Here is a 15,241-nt window from a genome sequence, read left to right on the forward strand (position 1 = left end):
GATACGAGGGGGGGGGGGCAAAAAATAGCCCCCCCCACCAGGTCGCGTTATAAACAGACCCCACCAGGGCGCGGGTTAACTAAAGGTGGGACTAAACCGAGCAAATTCAGTGCGAATGTAAGCAGCGCCCTGGTTTGGGGTCGTCGATTGCCACGTAACTGAGTTGGATGCATTAGAACGATGGACAAGCATTCACTAGAAGAATAGAACACTTGTGTGCCTGTGAGGGAATCTACCCGTATATTGATCATGTTGAGTGATTATATTTGATGGCCTGCAAGCTGAGATCGCGGAATATGCTCCACGCACCGGGGGGCTCCCACACCAATGGTAGCATACACACAATAAAATGATATATTTCAGCCGACTGAGACACAAACACCAAACAAAGCTGACAAGTGACAACTTGGTGTCGTAATGTGCACCAGAGCTCGCTGGATCGACACGTCTCGTGTCAAACCCCGGACACACATGATTTACTCGCTAACCAGCTCGGTCTCAATTTGTAGTGAATCGAGCCACAGCGGTATTGCGATCGCTTTAACGATCACGTCCCGTCCATTGCGGCTGTGTGCGCTTCACCACATCACCCGCAAATGAGGCGGCATTCGCTCGCCGTTGTGGCGATGAAGAGGGTTGTGTTGAAGCTGCGCCGCTCTGCCGACGCTAATGAAGACGGCGTGGTGAGAGTGGGGACCGACCGCTTCTCCGCGAAGTGCCGCCTCCTGGAAACGTACCGTGGAGAGCAATTAATTTCTAGAGCTAGCAATCGGCACGTGCGATAGAAATTAAATGAAGCCGTGTGACAGTACAGAGCGTAGTGCATGTACGGCAGTGAGCAGGCAATCAGCGACGTAGGGAAAGTTTCCCACAGCCCACGCAACTGAACTCGGCCTTCAACATAGGCGGCGGAACGGTGAGGGCACCGGGGCACCGTGCCCCCTTTGATTTTGGCATTTTTATATTAGCCCAATGGGCGTTGCATGGAAAGAATGGGACCAAAAGTCGGCAGTGCCCCCCCCCCCTTTAACCAGGAGCCTGCCACTAATAGGGTTAATTGAGGTGTTCCGCCGCTACTACCTCCAATATGAGTTGGGTGGGGCGCAGCTACCGCTGCTGATGGGTGGCGGGGGGGGGGGGGGGGCACTGGCTAGCCAGGGCGCTCCGACGCTCATCCCTAGACCAAGCTGCTAGGCCAGACCTGCGGTGCAGCCTGATGCAAAATGGCGGCAACTTGTTACAGCATCACGCGCACTGTGCATGATCGTGTACGAGCGCTCCACCCGTGGTCATTATTTCTTCTTCACGGTCGATGTGCTGCAACGAAAATATGACACGTCTGTTTACGCAATTATTGCGAAGACAATATGTGCAAGAGCTGAGGCAAGCAGCAGCTGAGCTGACTTGCTGAGATAGCTATGAGTGTTTCGGCGAATACTACCTGTTATCTGTTAGATGCCAACAGATAACTCTCGATCAGACTTTTGATCTGTCTGCCTCGGCCTCTGGCTGTTTGTTTGGTGTTCTCTCTCTCTCTCTCTCTCTCTCTCTCTCTCTCTCTCTCTCTCTCTCTCTCTCTCTCTCTCTCTCTCTCTCTCTCTCTCTCTCTCTCTCTCTCTCTCTCTCTCTCTCTCTCTCTCTCTCTCTCTCTCTCTCTCTCTCTCTCTCTCTCTCTCTCTCTCTCTCTCTCTCTCTCTCTCTCTCTCTCTCTCTCTCTCTCTCTCTCTCTCTCTCTCTCTCTCTCTCTCTCTCTCTCTCTCTCTCTCTCTCTCTCTCTCTCTCTCTCTCTCTCTCTCTCTCTCTCTCTCTCTCTCTCTCTCTCTCTCTCTCTCTCTCTCTCTCTCTCTCTCTCTCTCTCTCTCTCTCTCTCTCTCTCTCTCTCTCTCTCTCTCTCTCTCTCTCTCTCTCTCTCTCTCTCTCTCTCTCTCTCTCTCTCTCTCTCTCTCTCTCTCTCTCTCTCTCTCTCTCTCTCTCTCTCTCTCTCTCTCTCTCTCTCTCTCTCTCTCTCTCTCTCTCTCTCTCTCTCTCTCTCTCTCTCTCTCTCTCTCTCTCTCTCTCTCTCTCTCTCTCTCTCTCTCTCTCTCTCTCTCTCTCTCTCTCTCTCTCTCTCTCTCTCTCTCTCTCTCTCTCTCTCTCTCTCTCTCTCTCTCTCTCTCTCTCTCTCTCTCTCTCTCTCTCTCTCTCTCTCTCTCTCTCTCTCTCTCTCTCTCTCTCTCTCTCTCTCTCTCTCTCTCTCTCTCTCTCTCTCTCTCCTCTCTCTCTCTCTCTCTCTCTCTCTCTCTCTCTCTCTCTCTCTCTCTCTCTCTCTCTCTCTCTCTCTCTCTCTCTCTCTCTCTCTCTCTCTCTCTCTCTCTCTCTCTCTCTCTCTCTCTCTCTCTCTCTCTCTCTCTCTCTCTCTCTCTCTCTCTCTCTCTCTCTCTCTCTCTCTCTCTCTCTCTCTCTCTCTCTCTCTCTCTCTCTACTTCTTAGAGATACACTCAAGCTCTTATGTTTTATTTTGTTTGTCTTGTTTTGTTGTGTTAGGCCCTTTCGGTTTGACGAAACCATTGCAGAGCCGGGAGGGAGGTATAGGATAGGGGGAGACATTGATTGGTCTGGGCGAGCACCTTGGTGAGTCGTCGGAGCTGAGCCCGTGCAGACGACAGGCCGACCAGCCCCCCCCCCCCTCCCCCTCCCAAGCACTCACCGCATCCGGCTACGGACGTGCTCTTGCGGTATTCCCGCATGGGATAAAGTTGCCTCCGTCCAGCCCGGAACAGGGGGTGGAGGTGTGGAGGAGAAGGATTTGAATATCCTGAGTATGGAAATAACGAAACGATGAGCTCTTATGCCCTCCCCCGCTCTATATGCAGTAGCACGTATATCTATTATCGAGAATCCGCGATCCTCTTTTGGTTCTCAAAACAATTCGCATTGGACTGACCTCCGTACTCGTTCCGACCTCAAATGAAAGGTCACCCGTGGGTTCACCGGAGGCCTGTGGCCAGTGACGGACGACGGCCTATGACCTTTATCACATCTGTACCGTGCCGTCGTGCCTGCCATCATAAGAAGCCACGGCAGAACGGCGGTGATTCGATGCCATTATAAGACCGGCTCGTGAGGCGACAACAGAGCGCTCCGGCGCCAAGATGGCGTCGAAATATTCATGCAATCTTGACGCGGCCAAAGGGCTCCGTTGACGTGAATCGGTGTGGGGAGGGGAGGACTAAAGGGAGGACAGCTGCCAAACGGTGATAGCATATACGAGTACGGACGCCGAAAAGCTGTCTCAGAGGCCAGGGTTAAAGGGTTCGCTGGCATGAGTATAAATGTGAAACCTACTAGAATGCAAACTTAGTTTGGTTTAATCCTACAGCTTGAAGTGTCGTAAATCAAATAAGGATAACATGTCATGGGTACATGCCACTGCCTGTATCTACGACAATGCATGAAATAGAAAATATGTTATTATAAAACTGAAACACTGGCACCTAATGATTCTGGCTGGAACTTTGTAGAAATATTTTTGATTTTGCCCGAACATGAAATGTCTTCATAGGTCAGACGCCATTGTGTCTACCCTCTACCGGAGAGTGCGGGGGAAGCATTGACTCACTCCAACTGCCCACGGTTATTATTAGATGCTCATCAGTTTTAGTGCGGGAAGCAGCTGCCTATGAGAGCTGTATCCCACCCTTTGGTAAAATGGGAACCAATCCATACTGTGCTACTTCCAACAAAAAGACCTACCGAATCTATCGACCAGCCGATCACTTCATCCCACTTTTCCACATATAACAAATCTGGAGGGCCCTCAACAGGATCCGCAAGATGCTTATCCAACCAGTCGCCCACACAATAGTTTCTGAAACGGCGGCTACGCTCGCTATTGACCGTAGCTACCAGCCCCCACCAAATCTTATCTGGCAAAGGAGTTCAAGCCCTGGTGACGTAAGCCATAGCAACCAAGAGTCCCTAGCAACCGGAAGTGGAGGGGACACCTCTCGCAAACGATCGACGGACGACGTTTCGTCAGCAAGTCCGTCAGCAACCAATCGCAAAATTTCCGGCTCCATTGAAGACTTTTGAATATTTTTTCTTCGGACTCTTTCGCTTTTGGGCTCGATTTATCGGTTTTTGCTTCTGGCATTTTTTTTTTTTGTTTGATTCATTTTATTTGTGTTTTTTTTTTTAGATCGGCTAAATTGGACATTTAATAACACAACGACATCAAGCCAATCACAATAACCCGACCCCGAGTCGCGCAAGGTCAGGTCACTCGGTCACGCCAATTGACCTTGCCTAAGAATAAGACTCCTTTGGACCAAAAATCAAAGGAGTCTTTTGTGTATTCGGCTCCAGTAAGTCTTCCAGTCAATCCTGGAAACGCTCGTGGTGTGTCCTTTTCTTATTTCTATGTATACCTCGGTGGGTGGCTCCCGATGCGTAGCAAATTGCAGCTAGAACGAAGAGGATCTCGCTGTGGTACTAGAATTGCTCGCAAGCTTAGCGGTAGACATGTGCATGGATCCGAGTGATGGATCTATGATCCCAGTGGATCTTGAGGAAAATTGCAGGCCATGATCTATGATCCCACCGGATCCTGTGTGAAAAAATTACCCTGGATCTATGATCTCATAGGATCTGACGAAAAACTAAGAACATGGATCTGAGTGGATCCCGCCATGCACAACGTTTGAAACCAGGTTTCCAAGTGTTTCTATGTCAACAAGTGCCACAAAACTATGGATTATGACATGCAATCTCATAAAATCATTAAATCAGAACATTTGTGAGTTCCAACAAGTGATTTTTGGGATTTCTATGTTGACAAAAAACAAATGAGGATCTATGATCTCACTGGATCTCAAACAAAAAATTGGACTCGGATCGATGATCCCAACGAATCTCTCCATGAATTAAAGAGCTGGACCTATGATCCCGTCGGATCCGAGATCAGGATCCGTGGGATCAGATCCCAGATCCATTTTCTTGGATCCATGCACATGTTTGCAGTTAGCGGCACTATCTTCAATAATCTTGAGCGTCACCTTCCACGACTTCCGACAGTTTCCCGAAGCTGGGTATATTGCTGGGTTTAAAATAAGATTGACTGACTTCTTTTTTCTTCTGTTTTCTTTCCACTTCACAAAAGAAAACTGCTTCCTTGCCTTGCTGCCTGCGTTTGTGCGAGACTTTTAAGCGTCATGTATTTGATTTAATGCGTATTATCAAAATAAAATGGTTACCTTCTACGGATATTACATATTAATCACAATGACTTTATTGTTGTTTGCGCTGTTCGAGCAATCGAGATAATATGAGAAAAGTAGGTACCTCCCTAAGTGACAAGGCTGATCTGAACCAGGGGGATGTCGTCCCGGTTCTCCCCATGTATTATTCGCCAATCAGCTTAACACTACCAGTGACGTCACTGGTGGATCACCAATCGGGGCCGGCCGGCCGGCCGGGCCCGTAGGAGGCCAAACGCAGACGTTTTCAGAAAAGCGTAAGCCGTATAGATACAGTCGTGGATGGAGTTTTGCTGTGATTCGGCTCTCCAAGAGTGCGTCAGCGGACCAGGACCAGGATAAAGGTCATAGTGAACCGGCATCTGATAAAATCCGCTCACGGCTTAGCAGCCGACTTCGACCCTTCGCCCTCGTAAAATACAAACGCTTTCCGGTTATCAATCCACCTGCATCTCCTCATATGCTTACTGCCTATATCGACCAGTTACTGCATCCTGCATCCGTTTTGGAGCGGCTCACGGCCGATAGCACGCCGGGCGTGCGCTAGCCGCCGGTGCTAAGCGCTAACCATTGAGTGCGCGTGGCCGACTGCCGCCCCGATGGCGCTGGCCCCCGGCACCAACACCGGCGCGGCGCCCCCATGGGGGAGGGGGATTGCTAGAGCCGGAATTGGGATAGAAACCGGTATGGGATTGGGATGGAAACTCAGCGAGACTAAGGGATTGTGTTGTGCCTTCGGTAGGCCCCCAAAAATCACCGGTGTAGTGCCCTCAGGGCCGTTGGTTATGAAGCCTTTGGAGGCACTGGTGTCGGCCCTCAGAGGCATTGGTGCGGGGCCCTCTGAGGTGCTAGTGTGTGGCCCTCAGAGGCGCCGGTGAGGGTCCTCACAGTTGCCATTGTGGGCCCTCAGAGACACTGCAGTGTGGGGTCATCACAGTCGGGTGTGGGACCCTTAGAGCTTCTGGCTCGTACCTTTATAAGCCGACAGGGGCTCTCAGAGACCGACAAAGGGCCCTTAAGTGGTCTGCGGTGTCTTCAGGAGCCCTGTGGAGTCCTCAGAGACCAGCAAGGACTCTCAGACGCCGGTGGGGGCCCTCAGAGTCGTCGGTGCGGGGCCCTCAAAAGTCACCAGTGAGTGGCAGTCCGATGCGAAGGTCCCGTCTTAGGCCGTCAGAGGCTCCGGCGTTGAGCCCTCAGAGCCGCCGATATATGGCCTTAAGAAGCACTGGTTTGGGCCTTTGGAACTTCATTCAGGGGTGTCGGTTGAACTCAGAGGTGGCAGTGTGGGGCCCTCAGCTGGGCACCGCTTTGGGGCTTTCACAGCCGCCGGTCAGGGCCCTCGCAGGCGCCGTTGTGGGGGCCTTCAACCATTGGTTTAGGGGGTCATCACAGGCGTGTGAAGAACCCTTAGAGCTGCTGGTCCCTGATAGGCCGGTAAGGGCCCTCAGAGGCCGGCAAGTAGCCCTCGGAGGTCGCCAATGGGCCCTGAGAGGCCGGCAAGGGGCCCTCAAATGCCGACAAGGAACAATAAAAAGCCGGTGTGTTGCTCTTATGGAGAGAAGTGTGGCTATTGTGTGGCTATTCGGAGCACATAAGGTGTTCTTTCGAGCCCTGTGGGGCCTTCTGAGTCGAAAATGCCAGCGTGGACCCTCAGCCGCCAATTGGCGTCGCAGGGCCCCTCGGGCCCGAGAGGCCCCCTGATCCGACGGGGACACGTGCCCCCTGCCCCCCCCCCCCCTGCGGGTGCAGATAGAGAATGCAATCGGCGGTGCGGGACACAACAATTGCAATCGTTCCTTCTCCCGTCGCGAGGTCGCCCATCCGACCCATATATCCCAAGATTGTCAACCCTGGGGCTCGGGTCGGCAATGTATCGGCAAGAAAATCAGCTTTAGGTGGGTAAAAAAGTTATTAAGAGTCATAAGTTGTCGTTACGTTCAGTAATAGCAACGATAAAGTGCCAAATGTACCCGACGTACGGCTTGGAGCCGGGCGCCGCGCGGTCTCCACCAGTGACGTCACGCTAATGCTTAGCGACCGGTCCATTGGAAATTGCGGGATGATTCTACCTCTCTTATACGGCCTTGATCTGAACCGTGCTGCTAACAATAAAAATTAAGTGCACGCTCGCGCTTGTAAATACTCCGGATCCCCTCGAACTTATCCTGAATGCTGCTATAATATTGCTGAACAAATTTATAAATTCTGCAACAGAGACACATAAAAGCACCTAAAATGAAGCATTGCTTTATTTTTATATGAATGTCGCAGCTGCACCACTTGGGGAAATCTGCCAATTATAGTTTATCCCAGTATACCTGAGCTAGTATTATCCTAAATTGTTTTGTTCTCATTTACATGCTCTGTTTGCGTCAAATATCAAAACTGATGCATTAAATGCTATTTTGAATTTCCGGTTGTTACTTTCATAAAATCAGATATTTGAAACATGACGAAAAAGCTTTCGTTTCCATATAGTTTTAACTAGGGCTGTCTAGTTGAATACTATATAAATATACCAAGCCCCCGTGACGTCACAATCTGTCCAACCTTATGTTGTAGTAATCTTGGTAGCTACTAGCTCAGTGTTATCGGAGATCTCGTGCGCTATGGTCCAGGCATCCACCTCATGTGCCACGTAATTGCCCATAGCAAATCGTTCCCTGAGGCAGAAGTTGCGGAATTAAAGGCGAGTGATAAGAGTGAAGTTGTAACCTCAGCCAAATAGCAACATTGATACAAAGTATGGAACGTTGGCAGCGAAGCGCGATCAATCACTTAATAAATGGCTGTTACAGTCTACATCCGTTGTACTCCGATGGACATGAACAATATGATTTTTCCTATCTAGATAATGCCTCGTAATTTTGAGCAACCGTTGTTGGCTTTACACTTGTACCGAAGGCTGTGTATTTTTTTTTTTTTTTGTAACGTTACGAGTATGTGCCTTGTTTAGTGAATGTGATCACGTCTTTCCGTGCCATTACATGAAGTGTTGAGTTATATAGGTAATACCCGTTTGTTGTAGAGCTCTACTTGTGTCCACACACGCACATATGATGTGCGCCAATGGTAAATGCGTTCCCCATGACGTCATTTGTTCTATCACCCGTCTGTTGCAGAGCTGTACTCGTGTCCACACACGCACATGACGTGCGCCAATCACAAGTGCGTTCCTCATGACGTCATTTGTGACTTTGTCGACGACTGCGGTGACGGCAGTGACGAACTCCACTGCAGTAAGTGAGAAGCAACCGAAAATGTGTTCAACTTTAATATTTAATTCTATTTTGCGCAATGCTTGTATATGTTGTTGGCCCAAAATATTTCAGTTGAAGAGCCCACAAGGCTAATAGAAAATAATGACGTGTTGGATATAATGAAGGCACATTTTCACCCTTGTAAATGCATTGCGACTTTGGCTCAATATCATGCAGTTAAAGTTTTTCTTACAATACATTAAGTCAATCCTGAATCCCATCAATTGGCACATGTGATCTGTTAGGCAACTAGCTCCTAGCCTGCTGAGTAAGTAATTGAAGAGGTGCTTCTGGAATTCCTTGTCGGCAAACTTGGCAACCACGAATTTGATCACGTTCTTGCCTCTGATGAGTCTATCTCTGTCAGAGATGACTGGCCATTCGAGCGAGAGGGTTGGTTTGATTATATCAGAATTTATTGAAAATCTAATCGCCCCTTTATTTGCGATATCGTGCTTAGTAAAAGTGTAGGGATTACATAACATGTATCAGTCTTTACTGCCGAGTTCCGATGCTTGTTGCAAAGAAGATACATAACAGACTAATTGCTAACTGTCGTAAAAGCTTTTTGTTCTAAAATGTGATATTGCACATTGATAAATACCCGTTAAAAGCATCCACATGTAAGAACATTTGATCTGCGAAAACACCTTCTATGAAATTTGAAAACAATGGACGCTTTCTGGAATATGACCTGTCCGCAAATCAAAATAACTAGTTGGGGTCGATTACGGGAAAATAGGGACACTTGTCACTAGTGATCGAGTTGGCCTCATGTTTTTGCCTTTTGGGAGCTAAGATTTCTGACATGAGGAGGAGCGTTTTTTTAGGGATTTTGGTAAGGCTACCACTTAATTTGGTGAAATTCAGCATATCTAGACCATCTAGGTCGTCGTCAAAACTTGTTACAAACACTTATAGAACCTGATATATTACTGAACCACTTTTTGTTTAGGAAGACGTCAGTACCATGGCCCACAGAGGCAATTGCTCTATCACCAATCTATTGAATAAAGCAACGAGATCCTATTCTTATTCGATGCCACTGAATTAGCTTAAATACGTCACTAAACCGTTGAGAAGCCCTTACAAAAGCTTATGTTTAACGACTTAATATAGATGATCGACGATCGTCTTCTGTTTTTTATGCAACACAATATTCCTCTCATCCTCCAATTCTTAATGCAACCAATGAATTGGATAAATATGTCTCACTCGACCGCTACTGGGCTCACAGTTGCAGCGATTTCTCATATCATTTCCAGTGACGATAAATTACACAAAACACAATTATACTCGGTGCGTGCTATCCAATGACTTTGTTTTGCCACGCTGACTGAGGTGATGCTAATTGTTTGTCGTTTGGAGGCAGCGCTAACTATTCGTTGTTTATCGTTCGGTGCTAATTGTTTGTTGTTTATCACCACAGATCGTCGGAAGTGCTGGTTTGGAGAGTTCAAGTGCAACAGCGGCCAGTGCGTGCGACCGGCTGCCATATGTGACGGTAGACGTGACTGTCACGATGGTTCTGACGAGGCAAACTGCACTGAAGGTGGGCTAGCCGAAGGTGGTATTCACTGCAACTATAGTCTCTGTCTGACATAGCTAAGAAAGAACGAATTTAAAGTGCAACGGCTACTGATTCACGTGTCCCTTTAGATAACTTCCAAAACGCCCGAAATAATAAAGCACAGGTAGGCTACCTCCCCTTGCTATCCCCGATGTCCAATGCACAAGTTAAGTGCTTCGAGACGCTTTAGATCCGTTCTTTCTCAGGTTTTTCAGACTAAAGATGAGCGCATCGGAGAGGCAGCCGATACTATACGTTCACTGTGTGACGTTTGATGGCATTTAGGAGTGATCGTAATTTTCTGGAAGTTCTTCACAGCGAGAGAACAACTTATGCCCGTTGGACGTCCGTACAGCAGTTAACATACAAGTCTCATTCTGGAAACCGTATGCGGTAACGGCAACTTCCATCTTATAGTTCTTCTGAATGCTTGAGACGAGGTGTTAGTATCACTGATGTTAGTTGTTAGTTAGAGATTAGAGAGTTAGAGAGCGACGATACACTGCCCGAAAGAACGACAATCCCGACTGATGACATCATGGAACTCATGACATTCTGTGTCACCACCACCGCCTTCCAACTGGGCGATGACTACTACCAACAAACTGAAGGAATGGCCATGGGTTCACCCCTGTCACCGGTGATCGCCAACATCTACATGGAACACTTCGAGGAACTGGCCTTACAAACAGCACCACTGAAACCATCCCTGTGGCTGCGATATGTCGACGACACATTCGTCCTGTGGGACCATCGCGAGGACATAACACCGTTCCTAGACCACCTCAACAGCCTCCGACCCTCCATCCAATTCACAATGGAAACAGAAGTCGACAACAAACTACCATTCCTTGACGTCCAAGTGGAGAAATCTGAGGAAGCATTCAGAACATCGGTCTACCGCAAACCAACAGCGACCGACCGCTACCTCAACTTCAAGTCACACCACCCAGACACAGTCAAGAAAGGTATCGTAAGATGCCTGCAGACCCGAGCCACCAACATCTGTGGAGACGAAGCAGCCAGAAAGATGGAAATGTCACGCCTTACCAGCACCTTCAGGAGAAACGGATACCCAACGAGCTTCATGAAACACAAACCCAAGGAAGCATCCCAACAACAACCAAGGGATAAGCCCATCGCGACAGTATCCCTCCCATACAACAGAGGACTGTCAGAGAAGCTAAGGCGAATCTGCGGAGCATACAACATCAGGACGGTGTTCAGAAGTACCACCACCCTCCGCAGGTCACTCACAAAGGTCAGACCGCCAACCACCAAGGAGCAAACAAAGAACTGCATATACGACATCCCGTGCAGCTGCGGCAGGTCATACAAGGGCGAGACTGGCCGCCCACTGGCGGTCAGGCTCGAAGAACACAGGAAGGCCACCATCCGAGGCGAAACACTGAAATCCGGTGTGGCGGAGCATGCATGGTCTGAAGGAGATCACAGACCTGCTTGGGATGATACCACCATCATCGACAAGGAGCCACACTGGAAAATCAGAAAAATCAAGGAAGCCGCACACATGGCGCTGGCTAGCAACCCCATCAGCAAGCCAAGCGTTGACATCAGCCCAATATGGCTCCCACTACTAAGGAAATCACAAAAACATCTGGGGGCTAAATGACACCAAGTTTCCAGCTCCATAACGATGTCTGCCTCGATAGTGGAGTGGTTAGAACCGTGGACTATCACCGGGGAAACCCGAGTTCGATTCCCGCTGACTACAGGAGCTTTCGAACGGTATGACGCATACGGCGCAACGCCACCAACATCCAGGTCCTTCTAAGGGCCAAAGAACACCTGACGACGGCCGGAGAAGTAACTGGCCGAAACGTTGTGAAACTAACATCTCAACTCAAGACGGGGACGAAAGTCCGACGACTAACATCAGTGAAACTTCCATCTTCATTTCTCATGACTCCTGCACCATCAAATGACACTACAGGGAAGGCACGGGAAGACCAGCGGCGTGGGTTAAACTACACGGCACACAATTGTAACTACAATCCGATTCACTTTCCAACGCACTGAATCGGGAAACAGTTCGATGTCGATTAGCTTACAGAAAACCCGTTGCATAATATGCAGTTCCATAAAATCCGCATATAACGGACTGTTCTGTGAAGTATATCCTTTATAGGAGTGGTCATGCGTATATATAGTTCAATATGAGAGGCTCTTTTTATATTGGAAAGTCACTCGATAGACTGTTGTAAGGCCTATGGGGTACTTGTATAAGACTTTCGCGATAAACCCTTACTTTGCAAAGCCTGAGTCTCTGCATATACATTTTGTTATGACGGTTGTCATGGAGTAAAATGTGCTGACACAGTGTTATCTGAAGTTGTGTTGCTCATTTAGTATTTCTGAAATGTATTTTTGTATGATTATCGGCGGCTGTGCTTGACCAGCTTAACCCTCGCCGGACCTATTGGTTTTCTACATACGCGCCGGCCGAGGGGGGGGGGGGGCGGGTACGACCCCCCCTCGCCGTTTTGCCCCTGGTGGAGCTAGCGCGTCGCGGAAAAAAACGAGCGTGTGCGCCGTTACGAGACGCAGAGATTGGTACCCGATTTTAAGGTCCTGGGTCAACCGGTGACCTCTGAGGTCAGGTCAATTGCCCCAAGGTACGGTTCAGTTTTTGGTGAATAACTTCGCAAAAAACGGCCGCAGAGCGCCGATTTTGGCAGCATCGTGTTCGCCTCGCTCAGACGCGTCGAATGATATACTTTTTGTCCGGGTCAGGTCAACTTGGGGTGTTGACCTCAGGTCAAGGTCAGGTCAGCACCCCCAGGTCACGAAGTTGGTCGAAAGAGGTCATGTCGCATATCATTCGATTCGGAAGGCCTTCCTGAGTCCATTGGTGGCTTTCCCGACTCGCTAGCTCAATTTGATCAAGAGTTATTGACGAAAAACGAATATGACCTTGATGACGTCATAAATGACGTCACGCAAGGTCAACATTGCAAAAGTAACGCATCTAACCTTGCAAGGAGTGAATCAAATCACGATTCTGTGTGCTTGAGATAGTTGGAGATCGTTCCCGGCGCCAGAATAGCAGTTTTCATTTTTCCCCATTGACCTATAATGGTGAGGTCACGAAAATGACCTGACCTCATATGACCTTTAGGAAAAATCCGAGATATACAAGTTGTGGGACTCATAATGGATACTAGATTCTGCAAATTTCATTTCCCTGTGACATCTCCTCTGGCAGTGAGGGCGTTGCGAATTTGCGACATCTGAAGACCGTGCAGAGGTTCACTTATGACGTCATAGGTCAGTGACCTGACCTGACCCAAAAATGCGGTTGGTGTCAAAAGATCCGGCTTGGATCAAAGGTCAGGTATGCCAAGTTTCAGCTCTCTATCGCCAGCGTGTTCGGAGCTATCGCGAAAAAAACCTATGGGGGGGGGGCGGCTGCCGCCCCCCCCCCCCCTCGGCCGGCGAGGGTTAATAACGCGAAATACCACATGATGAAAGAGTAGGTGTCACAGGTACAGTATATATGACACGGATGTTTCTCAGATTCCATTATTACATTGTTTATGCCACCGGTTTATGAGTTGGCCATTTACAGTGGATCTGGGTGTAGTTAGGTAGAACCACACAGGCGGTAAAAAGCATCGCTCTGCGCCCGCAAATTCACGTAGAGAGGCGACGAGAGAAAAACACCTAAACGTATAGCAAAGCAACACATACCACATATAATTATATGGTACCGCGGCACATTCTATGAAAGTTCGCTATTATCTTTAGTACCGAGGTTACGGTCTCTGGGGTAGGTATTTATCGCGACTGACCGAAGCGTCAGAGGTGGGGCTCAACACGACCCCCTCCGACCGACTGTGGGATTCTCTCCGCAGTTTAGAGATCACTGAGCCAGGTCGTGTGCCGGTGAACCATAACGGCCGGGCTCGGTTCGAGTGAGCGTCTCGCTCGATGAGTTTTTAGTGGTATATTTGAGCGACTATGGCTGAAATATAGAAAAGTTTGGACGATCTGAAAGACCTGCAGAGTCGGCAAAAGAGAAAGTTTTCAAATTCCTCTTATTTAGACTCTCAATGCTTCAACGTGAAAAATCACAGCAGCTGGCTTTATTGATCGTTTAACCCGGCAGGCGGTGGGCCTCCCAGCCACCTTCCGCGCGGTGGGGGGGGGGGGATTTTTGCCCCCCCCCCCGTATCTCCGAAACTACTGGACGGATCCGGACAATTCAAACGGCGTTCGATAGCCCTGTCAAATTTGTCGAGGGAAACCAAATTTCATTGACCTCGGGGTTACCGATGACGTCACAGGTCAGGTCAAAGATAAAATGTTTCACCATTCACGGGGCTTCTAGGGAAAGCGCTATAACACCGAGTAAAACGCATTTTGTCGAAAATCAGCGATAAGGCGTCTGTTGTCTAGTACATATGTTGCTATTAGAGGTTACTGGTCATACCAGGTCAGGTCACAGGTCAGGTCACCAAAGGTCACCAAGGAGTGTACGGCGGTGCAGCCTACCCACTGTCCAGCACCCACTATACACAGCGTATGGCATCAGGGCTCTTTGGCAACATCAATGCAGAAAATTGTCGCATAATGTGCTCCCTCCCTCCCTCCCTCCCTCCCTCCCTCCCTCCCCCCCTCTCTCTCTCTCTCTCTCTCTCTCTCTCTTTCTCTCTCTCTCTCTCTTTCTCTCTCTCTCTCTCTCTCTCTGTCTCTCTCTCTCTCTCTCTCTCTCTCTCTCTCTCTCTCTCTCTCTCCCTCTCCCTCTCTCTCTCCCTCTCTCTCTCTCTCTCTCTCTCTCTCTCTCTCTCACATCAGCACTCATATAATTTGGTCGTTTTGTAATTTGATGTTTCTTTTTCTATTTCCTTTTTCAACCACAAGTGCTAAATAAATGTCATCCTTACCTGCACCTAACCCCTGTGTGGATTTCTGCAGCTGATTTTGTCACGTGCGGTAATGGTGGACGGGTGCACCGCGGTTACTGGTGCGACGGATGGCCAGAGTGCGGCGACAACCATGCCGACGAGGCACGCTGTAAGTTTGATATCACAACCAATCAGCGCAGCGGCTGGTCAACTTTACCGGGGGCATACCTATGGTGTACTCGCTAATTGAAGGAGGTTTGCATGCTCGTCTGATTTAAAGTAATGAATATTCTCATCGGTGCAAATGAT

The 15,241-nt window shown here is 48.9% G+C and overlaps 1 protein-coding gene across 1 annotated transcript in view; it reads left to right on the forward strand.

The window, feature by feature from the left end:
* LOC122372855 (G-protein coupled receptor GRL101-like) overlaps positions 1 to 15,241 on the forward strand; it is a 54,083-nt gene that overhangs the window by 24,429 nt on the left and 14,413 nt on the right. The window contains exons 5-7 of the mRNA XM_043350501.1: positions 8,357 to 8,473; positions 9,924 to 10,046; positions 15,003 to 15,101. Of these exons, the coding sequence (XP_043206436.1) occupies positions 8,357 to 8,473; positions 9,924 to 10,046; positions 15,003 to 15,101 (339 nt within the window). The remainder of the gene's footprint in view (positions 1 to 8,356; positions 8,474 to 9,923; positions 10,047 to 15,002; positions 15,102 to 15,241) is intronic.

Source organism: Amphibalanus amphitrite, unplaced genomic scaffold, assembly GCF_019059575.1.
Source record: "Amphibalanus amphitrite isolate SeventyFive unplaced genomic scaffold, NRLGWU_Aamphi_draft 001409F_arrow, whole genome shotgun sequence".
Classification (NCBI taxonomy): Eukaryota; Metazoa; Arthropoda; class Thecostraca; order Balanomorpha; family Balanidae; genus Amphibalanus; species Amphibalanus amphitrite.